The sequence below is a fragment of the Symphodus melops genome (genome assembly GCF_947650265.1).
Source record: "Symphodus melops genome assembly, chromosome: 10".
NCBI classification, from domain to species: Eukaryota; Metazoa; Chordata; class Actinopteri; order Labriformes; family Labridae; genus Symphodus; species Symphodus melops.
The window spans coordinates 2,208,853-2,221,610 of record NC_136700.1 but is presented as its reverse complement, the minus strand read 5'-3'; the positions used below and the strand labels follow the sequence as shown (position 1 = coordinate 2,221,610).

Genomic DNA, 12,758 nt, shown 5'->3' with positions numbered 1-12,758 from the left:
AGAAAGCTGCATTGTGCCTCGCAACCTCTGACTGGGAAAACAAGTGGCAGGTTGAGGCCTCGAGGATTCAGATCATAGCTCTCTGTGAAGTAAAGGTTTAGTTCAGTTTTCTAAAGCTTGACATAAAGAAACTGTTCAACATTTGGAGAAATAAGTTTTTTTTCTTGTGGGGTGTAAAGAGGAGACTGAACAGTCTTTACACTAAGCTGCTGCTGCTGGGTGCGTCATATTTGTCAGACTGATTTTAGAGAGGTCGTGTTACCTTGACACATCATTTAATTTATTCATTCAGACGTTACGTCAGAGGAGTGATAAAAGCACAGCCGACTTCTTATCTCATTACTGATTTGTTCCTGTAGATATCAAAGTAGTGTCTACTGACCTTTGCATTAAAAGTCAAAGGTGTCTCTCACTCTGTGATCCACTTCTCACCTGTGCGCCGACGCGAGTGGCCGCACATTCAGTAGCTCCGTCCCTGTCGTACACTTGAATTTCCCTCGGGATCAATAAAGTATCTATCTATCTATCTATCTATCTATCTATCTATCTATCTATTGTTTGTTGCGGTAAATGTAAACAAAGGCCGTTCATAAAGTCTGACACCTTCAGTGAAACCTGAGGCAGCACTAAAAATGACTCCAGCGAGAAATCATCAATCTGGTAAAGTGTGATGTTAGCTCACATCATCATCCATAATGAATGCAGTCCACTTCATCACAGATGCTTTCAATAAAAAATTTTTTTGGAGAAAGCAAAAAACTCTGAACCCGGACAGAAATCTGATTCAGTGGCAGAAAAGCCAGAATGAGATTTGTGCACAAAGTGAGGATTTTATTTTTCTCTAAGCGAGATATGTACATCAGGTGATTAAATGTGGATGCATGAGACAGACAAACATGCTGAAGGATAACATCTTGTATCTTAATAAAGAAAAAATGCCAGTGTTTTATTTATCAATAATAAGATCTGAGATTCACATTTCTAATACTTAAAGTTCTGTTTGTCCACTTTTAATCTTGTTGTTCCACAAAAGGCTCCAGGATACCAGGAGGTCTGACGGACTGTTTTTTATCAAATGTTGTTGAGGACATGCAGACATGGACTTGTAAGGAACCAAGACTTGACTACAGCACACGTTTAAAAAGATCTTGTGTGACCAGGCAGAGAGTGTGAAGTCAACATGGAGGCAGAAGATGAGCTCATCAGAGAGAGGGTGTGGGCCACATCTGGATTAACAGGAGAAAAAATGTCTTGCAGCTGCATCATCAGAGAAGCAGCATGTCCTCAGACTTTATACGACCTGTTGAACAAAGACGACAGAAAGGAGTGACACATGTGCTTCCTCGTGGGACTGAGAAATCATAATCTGAAACAAAGCAAACATTGAAGGACTTTTAATCTTCTTCTTTTGGTCCGACCTTTAAACTCATGGCATCACATCAAGATCTCGATGTTAATCATTAAGAAAAGCCAAACTGTAAGAACGATGTGTTCTGCAGAGGACCAAATCATTATCTTCCTTAATCCAGGATGCACATCCTGAGCTGACCACACCCTCGGGTTTCACTGTGGGAGGAGGATGAGCTGACAAGGAGGGGTTCAAGTTCAATTAGGACAGCCCCCTGAAAAGTCTTCACACAGAGAAGAGAGCAGTGAGAGTGAGAGAGGGAAGCCCCGGTCTGCAGCTCCGCTCATGTTCGTGCAGGAGTGAAAAGCAGACATGCATTCAGCAGGCCGGTCGTGGCTGCTGCTCACAGGCTTCATTCTCTTCTACATCATCTACCTGCTGTTCGGAGCTCTGGTTTTCTCCAGCATCGAGCGGCCGGTGGAGGACAAGCTGAGACATGACTTGGACGCCTTGAAGCAGGAGTTTCTGAACCAGAGCTGCGTCAACGCAGCGTCCCTGGAGCGCTTTCTCATTAAAGTGCTGACGGCCAACAAGTACGGCGTCTCCGTCCTCAAAAACTCCTCCTTTAGTTCAAACTGGGACCTGGCTTCCTCCATGTTCTTCGCCAACACTCTGGTCACCACAGTCGGTGAGTTCAACAAACTCCACAGAGGAAGTTAAAGGCGAGATGACGCAAAACTGACATCGTAAAAATAACCATTCAGTCTCGTGCAGCTTTCACAGAGAAGGGTCGATAATTAAACACACTACAGACATATTAACGCCACAGACAAAACCATATTTAACTAGTGTTGGAGAAATTTTCCGTTTAAGAAAACAACACAGAAAGTCTCATTCTGCAAATCATGTTATGACGTTATTTTGCCACGTGTCATGGATGTTACGAACCATTTTCAGATGTTTAACTTTTAGGTCAAGTTTCAAGATCAAAACAAAAACAACTGCAGATAGTCCACAGGATGTGCAAAGAGCAAAGCGTCAAACAAACAAACAAACCCTCATCCCCACACACACAGATAACAGAGTCTTTCTGTTGAGCAGAGAAAATGTCCCGGGGACCTTTTCATGTCCAACAGTTAGAAGTTAAAACATGAAGGCAGAGAAAGTACAGTTTGTATCTGATGATAAAATCATGTTTGTTTGTTTTTTAAAACACAGTAGAGTATGAAGAGAACTGAAGCCTAACAGGAAGTAAAAGCTGCAGCTGGGTGAGACACATCACAGAGACCTAAAACATCATCTGCAGGTGGCTCAGCAGTGATACTACACTTTACAGTGTCCCTGAACTACACACATGAACACATTCAAGTATTGATACAGTATTGGATAAAGGTGTTTATTATCCAAGCTTTAGTATTAATAAAAGATTAAATGTTACATGTTAGAGTTTAGCTTCGTGCTATATGTCAGCGTAAGGTTGAATAAAAACCTAATTTAATGATTTAATTGTAAGTGAATCTTTAAAAAAAAACTACACATCTTCAGTCCTATTAAACCAAAATCTGCTGCAAGCGAAACAAACAGAGCACAGTCTTATTTATTTTTAAACTATTCTGCGTCTGTAGGACTTAATGTCGGGTACTTATGAGTAGACGGAGGTCTAAAAAGGAATATTTGGAAGAAAATATGAAAACTAATGTATGAAAATAAATAATGAAGTCTTTGTAGAGTTATCCAGCTATTCTCTTTATTCAGTTTGCGTTAAAGGAGGAGTACGTAACTCGGACACCTAGTGTTTTAAAAAGGGTACTGCAGTCCACATTCAGAACGTGAATGTCGTGGACACTGAAGCTTCAGTGTTTAACCAGCTGTCCTTTCTTCAGTGTAGGTGTGACATGTGGTGGGAAAGTGCTTTGAGTAATCAGAAGACGAGAAACAAAAAATACAAGCTGAGCTCCTTTTACCATTTAAGAAACTCAGGATTTGATCGCTAACTCCTTTGTAGTCTGAGCAAAGAAACTCAGAGTCACATTCTGAGGCACGCTGCTACAGACAGACAGACAGACAGACACTCACAAGGCCACGGAGGAAATGCAAATTCATGCAACTCAACCTCAGACTAAACACTGTGTTAGCTAGCTTCAACTTTAATCTGAAGGCAAAACCAGAAGTGAGAACAAAGACACTATAATGTGTTGTAGATCCTCATAGAGTTAATAACCATGTGCAAACTTCTGTAGGAAGAGGAACTAAAACGTTGGGTGAGAAATAGACTGGTGAGCACAAACTCTGATACCTGTGTGATGACGTGAGGTCACCTGCTCTCTTCTGACTGACATCCATGTTCAGCAGCTTGTAGTCTTCTATCTCTGCTTCATGCTTGGGTGCATTCATGATGCACAAAAAAAAGACGGTTCTGCTCTTTAGGTGTAGTTAAAACCTTTACTCGGGCCTACTCAGTTCATTTTAGATGTCATTTATGAAGTCGTAAAAAACCAACACCCGTACAGTGTCTCCTCAGCATGTTTAATCTGTGTCCACCGAGATTAGATTTCACTAAATGTTCCTCATGTTCAGCTCCTGTGTCGGTAATTTGATCTGAAACGCAGATTAAAAAATGCTAGTTATGGGCTTTTAATCACAGGGAGATCAGTGAAACACAAAACTGGAGAGTCACCGCAAACAATCAAATGAGCACAAAGTGGATGAGAACAGTGGTTACAGTATCAGAGTGTGTGTGGAGTTCCCCTCACTTTACAGTCACTTCTTTGTACTTTCAGCTGCAGCTGTAGCTGACCTGAACTTGTGTTAAAGCCCTGAATGTGTGTTTGTGTTTTATATTCTGTCAAAACAAAACAAAGTCCACAGTCTTGTATTATTATGAAGTATCGGGACTGAACTGGCAGAAGCAGGCTGCATATAAAGACAATGAACTTCAGGTTTAAAAATGTAAATCCTCCCTGGTGCAGGTCGTCACCATCCCGGTGTTTCTGCAGCCATAATGACTTCTTTTGTTTTGATGAATACAAATACAGTTTTTTGAAGCTTCATCTGAAGCCAGCACAAAGGAGAGTCTGTTGAATCTCTGCAGGTGGTTTCAAGGTCGTCGGCAGCCGTGTGTTAGTGCAGTCAGGTTCATGCACGCCACTCATGCCTGTCAACAAAAACATTCAGCACATTTCTCCCTGTCCGTGTTTTGTTGTGTCAAAAACTTGAACATGTGATTTCAGAGCGACATGGAGCTAATCGCATCAGCGTTTGACTCTGCCCCTGTTTGTGATCAGAATAACGGAGCGCCACAAAGAAAGCTTTGTTCTCCCGTTGTCCTCTCTCACTTCCACAGACGGAGCAATTCAAACACATCCGTCAGGAGTTGCCATCGGTTCGCAGCAGATTGGATTAAAGATATTAAATCAACACAATCTAAAGGGAAGCTTTCAGTCGTAGCAGAGGGAAAAAGCTTCACATGTTAAAGTGATGCAAACACACGGTGTGCTGTCATTTTCAGCTGCTGATTCTGTCGGAGACGTTTGTGTTCCCTGATGTTGACCACAGCTACGTTTCACTAACAAACACAGCGACATTAACTTGATTTAAATCTGCACTTGTGACTTTTATCGCAACATTTTAAATTGCACAAAACGAGTTGATAATTAAATTTTGATGTGTGCAATCGTGAAGACAAAATGAAAACACATTTTCAGATTTCCACTCTTGATATGAAGCCAAAAAAGTTTACTGGTTAGTCTTCCAGATCTGCAGAGTTTGTTTTGTGAATTTCTCCCTCCAACACAGTGAAGGTTCATGGAGTGTGAGAACTGAATCAGTCCTGCCTCTCAGTGGAGCGATTACACCGTGGTTGTGATGACATGCATTGAACAGACTTTACAACTTTTTGTCCTCTTAAAAATGAAACAAAAACAAGTATAAAACAAATGGGCGCCAGTGTAACTCATGTGGTTCTATTGAAGGCTGGACCCCCCCCCCCCCCCCCCCCCCTCCCTTCCTGCAGTTCTTCAGCTGTCTCCATCTAAAATGGGCAAAAAATACCCAAAACATAATCATAAAAAAGGCTCCATAGTTCTATAGTTAAAAAAGTATTGATTTAATATTTAAACTCCAAAACAAGTAAATAGCTTAAAATGTTGTTTCTTAAATGCTGACTGTGTGGATGCCTTCAGAGAGAGTCTCAAAGTGAGGGATGAAAACATGAGATCAGTCGGATGATCACAGCTCAAAGTTTTAAGAATCAGAGCAGGAAGCAGCTGCATCTTTTCCTTCTGCATCACTATTTCCACCTCTCTTTCCCGAACAGGTTACGGTCACAACACTCCTCTGTCGGACCCTGGGAAAGCCTTCTCCATCGTCTACGCCCTGATAGGCGTCCCCTTCACCATGCTGGTGCTGACGGCCTGCGTGCAGAGGCTCATGTACCCTCTGGTCCTCGCCCCCGTTGGCCTCCTGCAGCGTTCGGGCATGGAGCCGCGCCCCGCCACCGTCCTCCACTTTCTGCTGCTGCTGGTTCTGGTGGTGTTGTTTTTCTTCGTGGCGCCGGCGGCTGTGTTCAGCGCGGTGGAGATGACCTGGTCTTTCTTGGATGGCGTGTACTTCTGTTTTATCTCGCTCTGCACCATCGGACTGGGGGACTTCGTTCCAGGGACGCATCCCGCGCAGAAGTACAGACCTCTGTACCAGGTCGCTGTCATGGGTGAGTGCAGAGGGTTAAATGTCCCTCAGACATCAAGAATACGTCTTTAATGCAGAGGAAAGACATGATAAGAAAGACATGGAGCTTTGTAAAACATTCAATCCTTTCCCGTCTGTCTCGCCTCGTGTATTTACAGACTTTACTTAAAAATAAAAAAACAACTGCAAAGAGTTTATTTTTATTTCAGATTGAACGGGGAGTTTTAAGTCTGGAGTGAAGTGTGAATGTGTCACGTCTCCAGCATCACACACTTCTCCTTAGCGATGTGCATCATTAAGTTTGATGAGTAGGTGTCGTCTCATCGTAGCTGTCTGTCGAGGGCGGTCAGTCCAAACTAATCACTCTACCATTGTCTCAATTAAGCACACAGGGTACGTGTGCAAAGTCTCACTCACTCGTGTCATTTAGCACAGGCATGTTTAAAGCTATCAGGAGTGTCGGCGTGCTCTCAGTGCACACTCCCTTCACACACACACACACACACACACACACACACACACACACACACACACACACACACACTGCTGAGGGAGGATTTCTGAGTAAATAGATCCAGGTAAGAAAAACAAACATCTTCACTGTGTTTGTTTTGAGTCAGTCAAGTGGAAAGTTTTCCCCGTGGCCTCTTATTGGTTCTTTTTTAATTTTTTTTATTTTTTTTATCTCAGTCTGTCAGTCACCGTTGTCACAGAGTTTTCTGAAGCTTCTGATAATATTTGTAAAAGAAATCATCTTTGGGTCCTTTTTAACTAATTCAGCCTAAAACACTATGAATACTTTTTAAGGTGCTATCAGGAACAGAAACGTTCTAAAGAATATTCACAGGACGATTTGTCGAGTAACACTAAATATAAACGTAACTCTCTGTGTTTGCCGTGTTAAGAAGGATCCTTTTTAATTCAGAAACAAAGCAAACAAACAAAGTGAGGAGCGAAGCTGAGTTCAAGCAGGCCAAACAAAACGATGAAACGATGCACTGATGGGCTCCAGCCTGCATTTCATCTTGTAGAAATCACAACTCATGTAAGGTAAGATAAGATCAGATAATCCATTTATTCATCTCGCAAGTGGAGAAATTTACAGCAGCAAGCAGGATAGAAGAAGAAAATCACACAGTGCAAAAATAATTAAAATACAAGTGTAGAAAGAGGAAAAAAATATGCATCAAAAACAATAATCAAAGAGCTAGTAGAAAATATGCATCAAAAAAGGAACAGTTGAAATGCCAGTAACTTATCGATGTAAGTCTATTTGTAGGTTTATGATTACAGACACACAGTATACACACTCATTTAGAGACCGCTCTCTACACACAGGGGGTCAGAGTATCTTCAGATTTCTTCCCTGCAGTGTTGACTATGCATGTAACACACACACTCTGAGTGTGTGGTTCAGTCCTGGGAGGCTCACACCAGGCGGCTGCATGCCTGCAGAGCTGGAAATGAGAGCAGCTTATCAGTGTGGTGTCCTGCAGAGACAAAACATACACTCACTTCCTTCTTTAAGAGGAACCAGGCCTGACGTGCTCTGTAATGCAAATCCAGCTTTTATTACAGAGACTTGATGCAATGACAGGATACACAAACGAAGGATTATAACTCGTCTGAATGCTGCTCACACAACCTTTATGTCATCTTACAGGATGCCAGGTGTGATTAAAAACTCATTTGTTTTCCTGCTCTGAGGGAAGCAGCTGACCTTCTCAGTTTTGCATGCAGTCTTAATTCTCACCTCTGGTGCAAGAAGTGGCACCTTTCACAGCCTCCGTTTTCTCGGTCACAAGTCAGAGGCGGACATGTCAGTACCCAGAAATGAAACTGCTCTCTGAATGTCTCTGTGAGCTGCACAGCACTCACAGAGAGTTAATACGCATTTAACAGACATTCTGAAATCCCAATCCTGAGGGATCAATCTTTGCCTTCTGATCATTTTGATCAAACCTGGAGATAGAGGTTAAAATTGTAGAGTGAGACCTTTTTTTTTATTTTTTTATAATTGAATGCCAAAATCAGGATTTTAAGCAGTGAGAAAATCTACATTTGAAATGAAATATTGAGGCTCAAATGAGTATGTTTGTCTCCTTAGGGCTTCTGGGGGGGGGACCATAGTTAAATCCCAGATTCTTCTTCTTGAATTGTTAGAAGCATTTAAACAGCCACAGATGTGAACAAATTGAATTAATTTTTTAACGAATACAAGCAGAAAATCTACCTCCCTAGTTTGTGCATACATTGACTTTTTAACGCATTGACTTGTTGTTTGACTTCTAAACTCCCCGACTGGTTGTTAAAAGTGAACGTAAATTGACGATCCCCAGGGGGAGTAATCATGCAGATCCTCTGACTTTCCCACAAAGCGACAAAATGAGGTTGACATTTGACTCTGCAGTGAAAAGGCACCACATCACACAGCTGCTCCTGCATGTGTGGACTGCTTATTCTTTGTGAGAGAGAGACATGTATTTGATTATTTTTAGACTTTCTTTTGCCACATCAGAGACGGGCTTTGTCAAAAAATTTGGCAAAAGAAATATCATGTGAGTCACTTTTCATTTGGTCCTCGATGAGTCATGATGCTAATTCTTTTAATTTCCTCCCCGCAGCAGAGCGAGACCAAGACATGCAAAGTGAAGTGTGCATGTTGGTTATTTCATGTCTATTTGCAGAATGTGATTTAAGCATGAAAAAAGCAACGGAATAAATGTGTTGCTTTATTGAAAAGGAAAATTCACCTGCAGATATGCTGAAACGTTTTCTAACCTGACGAGACGTGGAGGAAACGCACATTAGTCTGGAAACCAGCACGGTGCATTATCAGTCAGGATTCACATACTGTTGTAAATGTGCTTTTTTCATAAAACCGCTGGGACCATCTGTGTCACATGACGGAGGTTATTTCCATGGTGGCTCTCTTGTTGTTCAGCCTCTGTGCGGGTCTTTTCTCTCTAATTGAATCGGAGCTGGAATGACCTTTTTGTCTAAAAGTAGACATGCTGTTGTTTTGTCCCCGGCTCGACTGAAGGTCTCTGACGAACACTGAGTTTGGACGTCAATGGATTTAATTTGCAAACAAGTAAAATTCACTTTTAGTAACTTTGCTGTCAAATCTAAATAGCTAGTGTCAAACTTTTTGTTTCTGTGGACTTAAACATATTTAAAAATTGTGATTTCTTTTTTTCTCGACATGATGGAAGTAGCTGTAGATAAATAGATAGATAGATAGATAGATAGATAGATAGATACTTTATTGATCCCGAGGGAAATTCAGGTTGTTGTTTTTTTTGATAGATAGATAGATCGTGGCCTCAGATAATCCCCTGAGTTCAGGCTGGAAGGAGTCCCAGCAGTTCACACAGAACAGCAGTGTTGTTTTTGTCTCCATGCTTCAGACTTTATTACATAACGATGATGTAGGTCGAGTCAGATCCTGACGAGGGATTAGTGACCGACTGAAGAAAGCGGCTTCTGGTTCTCACAGCCCGATGAAATGACGTAAAGCTGGTGTTGTTCTCCAGTGTGCTTAAACTGAGCAGCACCTAAAATCATTCTCCGAAATAAACCTGCTCTGCTGTAGTGGAAATGAAAGGAGGGAAAACCTCTGGTCAGTATTTGATCTTTTATTCAAAGAAACATGTGGGTAATATTTCTCTAATTTAACGAAGGATTTCCCCCTTGATGTGCTGAAAGCCATGAATGGACGGTGAGAAGTCATGACATGTTTTCTTTGTATGAGGTTCCCAGGAGTTTTCTTTGCTGGGTGTAGATATCATGCAGTTTAAATTGTGGTGTTATGGCAATCAAAACATTGATGGATAGATAATTTATTGACCCTGAGGGAAATTGAAAGCGTCCAATGACAGCTTAGAAAAACATGCGCAACATGAGATCAACCAATCTTTGTGTTGCACCAATTATTATTATTAATCCCAAGAGTCAAAGAAACACCTACATACTGTACTTCAAAATAAATCTATACAATGAAAAATTAGACCTTTAACAAGAAGATTCATAGTAAAACTAAACACAATTACAACATACAAGTGTTGGGACATGAAGGGCCCCGAATGTGTTGAAAGTCACTCAATGCAACAATGGCAGGAAAAGCTAAAAGGAGCGATGTCACGACGGCTCAGCATGTCGACAGCTGCTGAAGAGCAAATATTTAAGGCTGCTGGTTTTGAAGTTTAGACCGTCAAAGTCCTGTTTTTGTCACGTGGTGATTAAATATAACCAAAAACAGTAACAGATTAAAAGAAGACGGCAGGTTTAGTTAATCAGAGGACGGGGAATATATAACCAGCAGGTGCTGACCTGCAGGTCTCAGGATTTCTCCTGCATCACTGACTCCCTCAGGGTCTGTACAGTTCTGGACCGGAGGCCTCTGTAATCCTGCACAGTTTGTCTTTACCAGTTGGCCTACTTGGTTATGAGAGTCTGTTTTCCTGGACCTGATTTCTGGGCTTCTGGAGGAAAGTTAAGTGCACACATGACATGTGACTGAAGAGAAAGCACATGGCCCCTGCAGAAAGGCAAACAACAGAATCAGAGCAGAAATAACAAACGGCCGAGTTTACACCAGCGGCGTGTTAGCTCACCTGTGGCGCCATCTTGAGGACATATTGTGAGGGAAGTAGATCAATGTAACACATTTGTTCCCTCAGCTCCTCACAGACCTCAAAGATTTAGAAGTCCCTTTCTGTTTGTTTATATTACTTCGACGTAGGTCTTATTTTCTTACCATTGACTGTATATTAATATGTGCAGCGTGTCTCCCTTCGTGGTGGAGCTGCAGCGTTGGCATCGCTCCCCTTCTGCTTACTTAAGATCGCACAGTCCTCAGCCGAACAGATTATTTTGTCGTTTTGAAGTTGACACTCACAGTTCTGGTCTTGTGTTACTTTTTCTTATGTTTCCTTTTAACTCTGCTGCTCTGGTCGAGAACACAGCAGTTTGTCAGCGGAGCTTTTAGTCGAGGTTTTATATCCCGTTTTAAGAACTACTGACGACCAAAACTCTGTAGAAAGTGTTTGATTGGATATTAGATGAGAGAAACCATGTCTGACATATATTTTTATTATCTATTATATAAGTTTGCTACACAGTCAACAAGATTGGCTTCACTTCTCTGAGCTCCTGTGCTGTCCATCTTTATACAGTTTAATTACAGACATTTAAAAATCTAATATTTCTGAATCTGTTAAAAAGTTCTTTGCAGAAGTGTTTTGCTCCTTTGTTCCTTTTGGATTAATAACCTCTCACCTCTCTCCTTCCAGTCTACCTGTTCGTCGGTCTGATGATGATGTACCTCCTGCTACGCACCTTCCACAAAATGGCCGACCTGCACGGCCTCACCACCCTCCTGCAGCTGCCGCGCTGTGAGGAGACCGACCTGGACGAAGAGAGGGAGCCCATTGTGGAGAACGGAGACAGGAACCAGACGCGCTCTTACGTTACGGGAAAAGACGCCAACAAACCCCCGGAGCCGGCGTCGCAGCAGACGTACAACGCCATCAACAAAGGCTGAGCTGAGGGGGGCGCAGAGAAGAAGAAGAAAAACGCAGCTCTACCTCCGCTGACCTCTTGGGCTTGAACTGGTGATAAAACACGGAGACTGGTGGGCTGAAGCTGAGCGCTCGTCTCAATCGTTTCATTCGTGACGTCTGTTTTGTAGAAGGCGAGCGAAGTGAGGGATTGAGACGACTGTTTCAGATTCAGCCTTTTAGTGTGTGCGAGCGCCAACTTGAGAAGTCCCTCTCTGCACACACGAGAGGACCATCATAGCGTTACTACGGCAACCCACCTAGGCAAAAAAAAAAAAGACTGGTGTAACTGTGGTGTGTTTACAGCTTCAGTTTGATGGACTCAGACTTTGGATTCTGGTTTGTTGTTTTCAGGTCACTTTGGACTTTTTGTTCCGCTGGTTTTGGGTTGCAACGTCGGCGTGTCACAGAGCTGAAACCGTCTGCAGGCGCCGTCTGAACCTCATCAAACTACCACTGGCCGTTTGAAGTGTTCAACGTCTTCCGGTTTTTATTTCACATTTGCACTCGTGGGCCTTTATTTTGCTTTTGCACGATTTTGAATCCATCTTCCTGAACGTGCACGATCACAGCTGTGTTCACTTCTTCAAAGATCGGTTTTATGAAGTCCTCTGCTGAACATTTCAAACACAACAGACTTTTTCACCCGAATGTGTTTTTTGTATTAATTCGGATCCTGTGTGTAAACGGGGGACCTCGTCTGTTTTTGTCCGCCTTGATGAACACAGGAACGCCAGGACTGAGGCCGCTCGCCTTTACAGTGCCTCCCTCTAGTGTCTACACGAAGTCTACACGTTATTTCTCCGTTGAATCGGTCATAAAGGGTGTGAGGGTTGGAACAGAGGTGCTTCTTTAGGGTGATTACAGCCTCATCTGTTCCAATGGAAACTAAACAGCACTTTAATTGTTACAGCAGTTATTTGCAAACGAAGTTGTAGTCGAATGAAGTGGCTTATAATAACCTGATGTAAAATATGTTTGTATGTAGTTTAGGGATGTTTGACGTGTATCCATGTAGAACCTCCGTTCATTAAAAACCATGTTGGCTGTTATTTTTCTTTTTAAAGAATATCAGACTCATCTTCACCCTGACACGTTTTAGTTTGACTGAATCAAACACTGAATGTATTTCTGGTTTCCTCAAGGTGCCCTTACACTCGTCC

The 12,758-nt window shown here is 42.2% G+C and overlaps 1 protein-coding gene across 1 annotated transcript; it reads left to right on the top strand.

The window, feature by feature from the left end:
* Positions 1-1,635: 1,635 nt before the first annotated feature.
* kcnk6 (potassium channel, subfamily K, member 6) lies at positions 1,636-12,647 on the top strand. The gene is made up of 3 exons (XM_079353664.1): positions 1,636-2,036; positions 5,664-6,056; positions 11,329-12,647. The coding sequence occupies exons 1-3, from the start codon at positions 1,721-1,723 to the stop codon at positions 11,577-11,579; spliced, it is 960 nt and encodes a 319-aa protein (XP_079209790.1). The 5' UTR covers positions 1,636-1,720; the 3' UTR covers positions 11,580-12,647.
* The last annotated feature ends 111 nt before the right edge of the window (positions 12,648-12,758 follow it).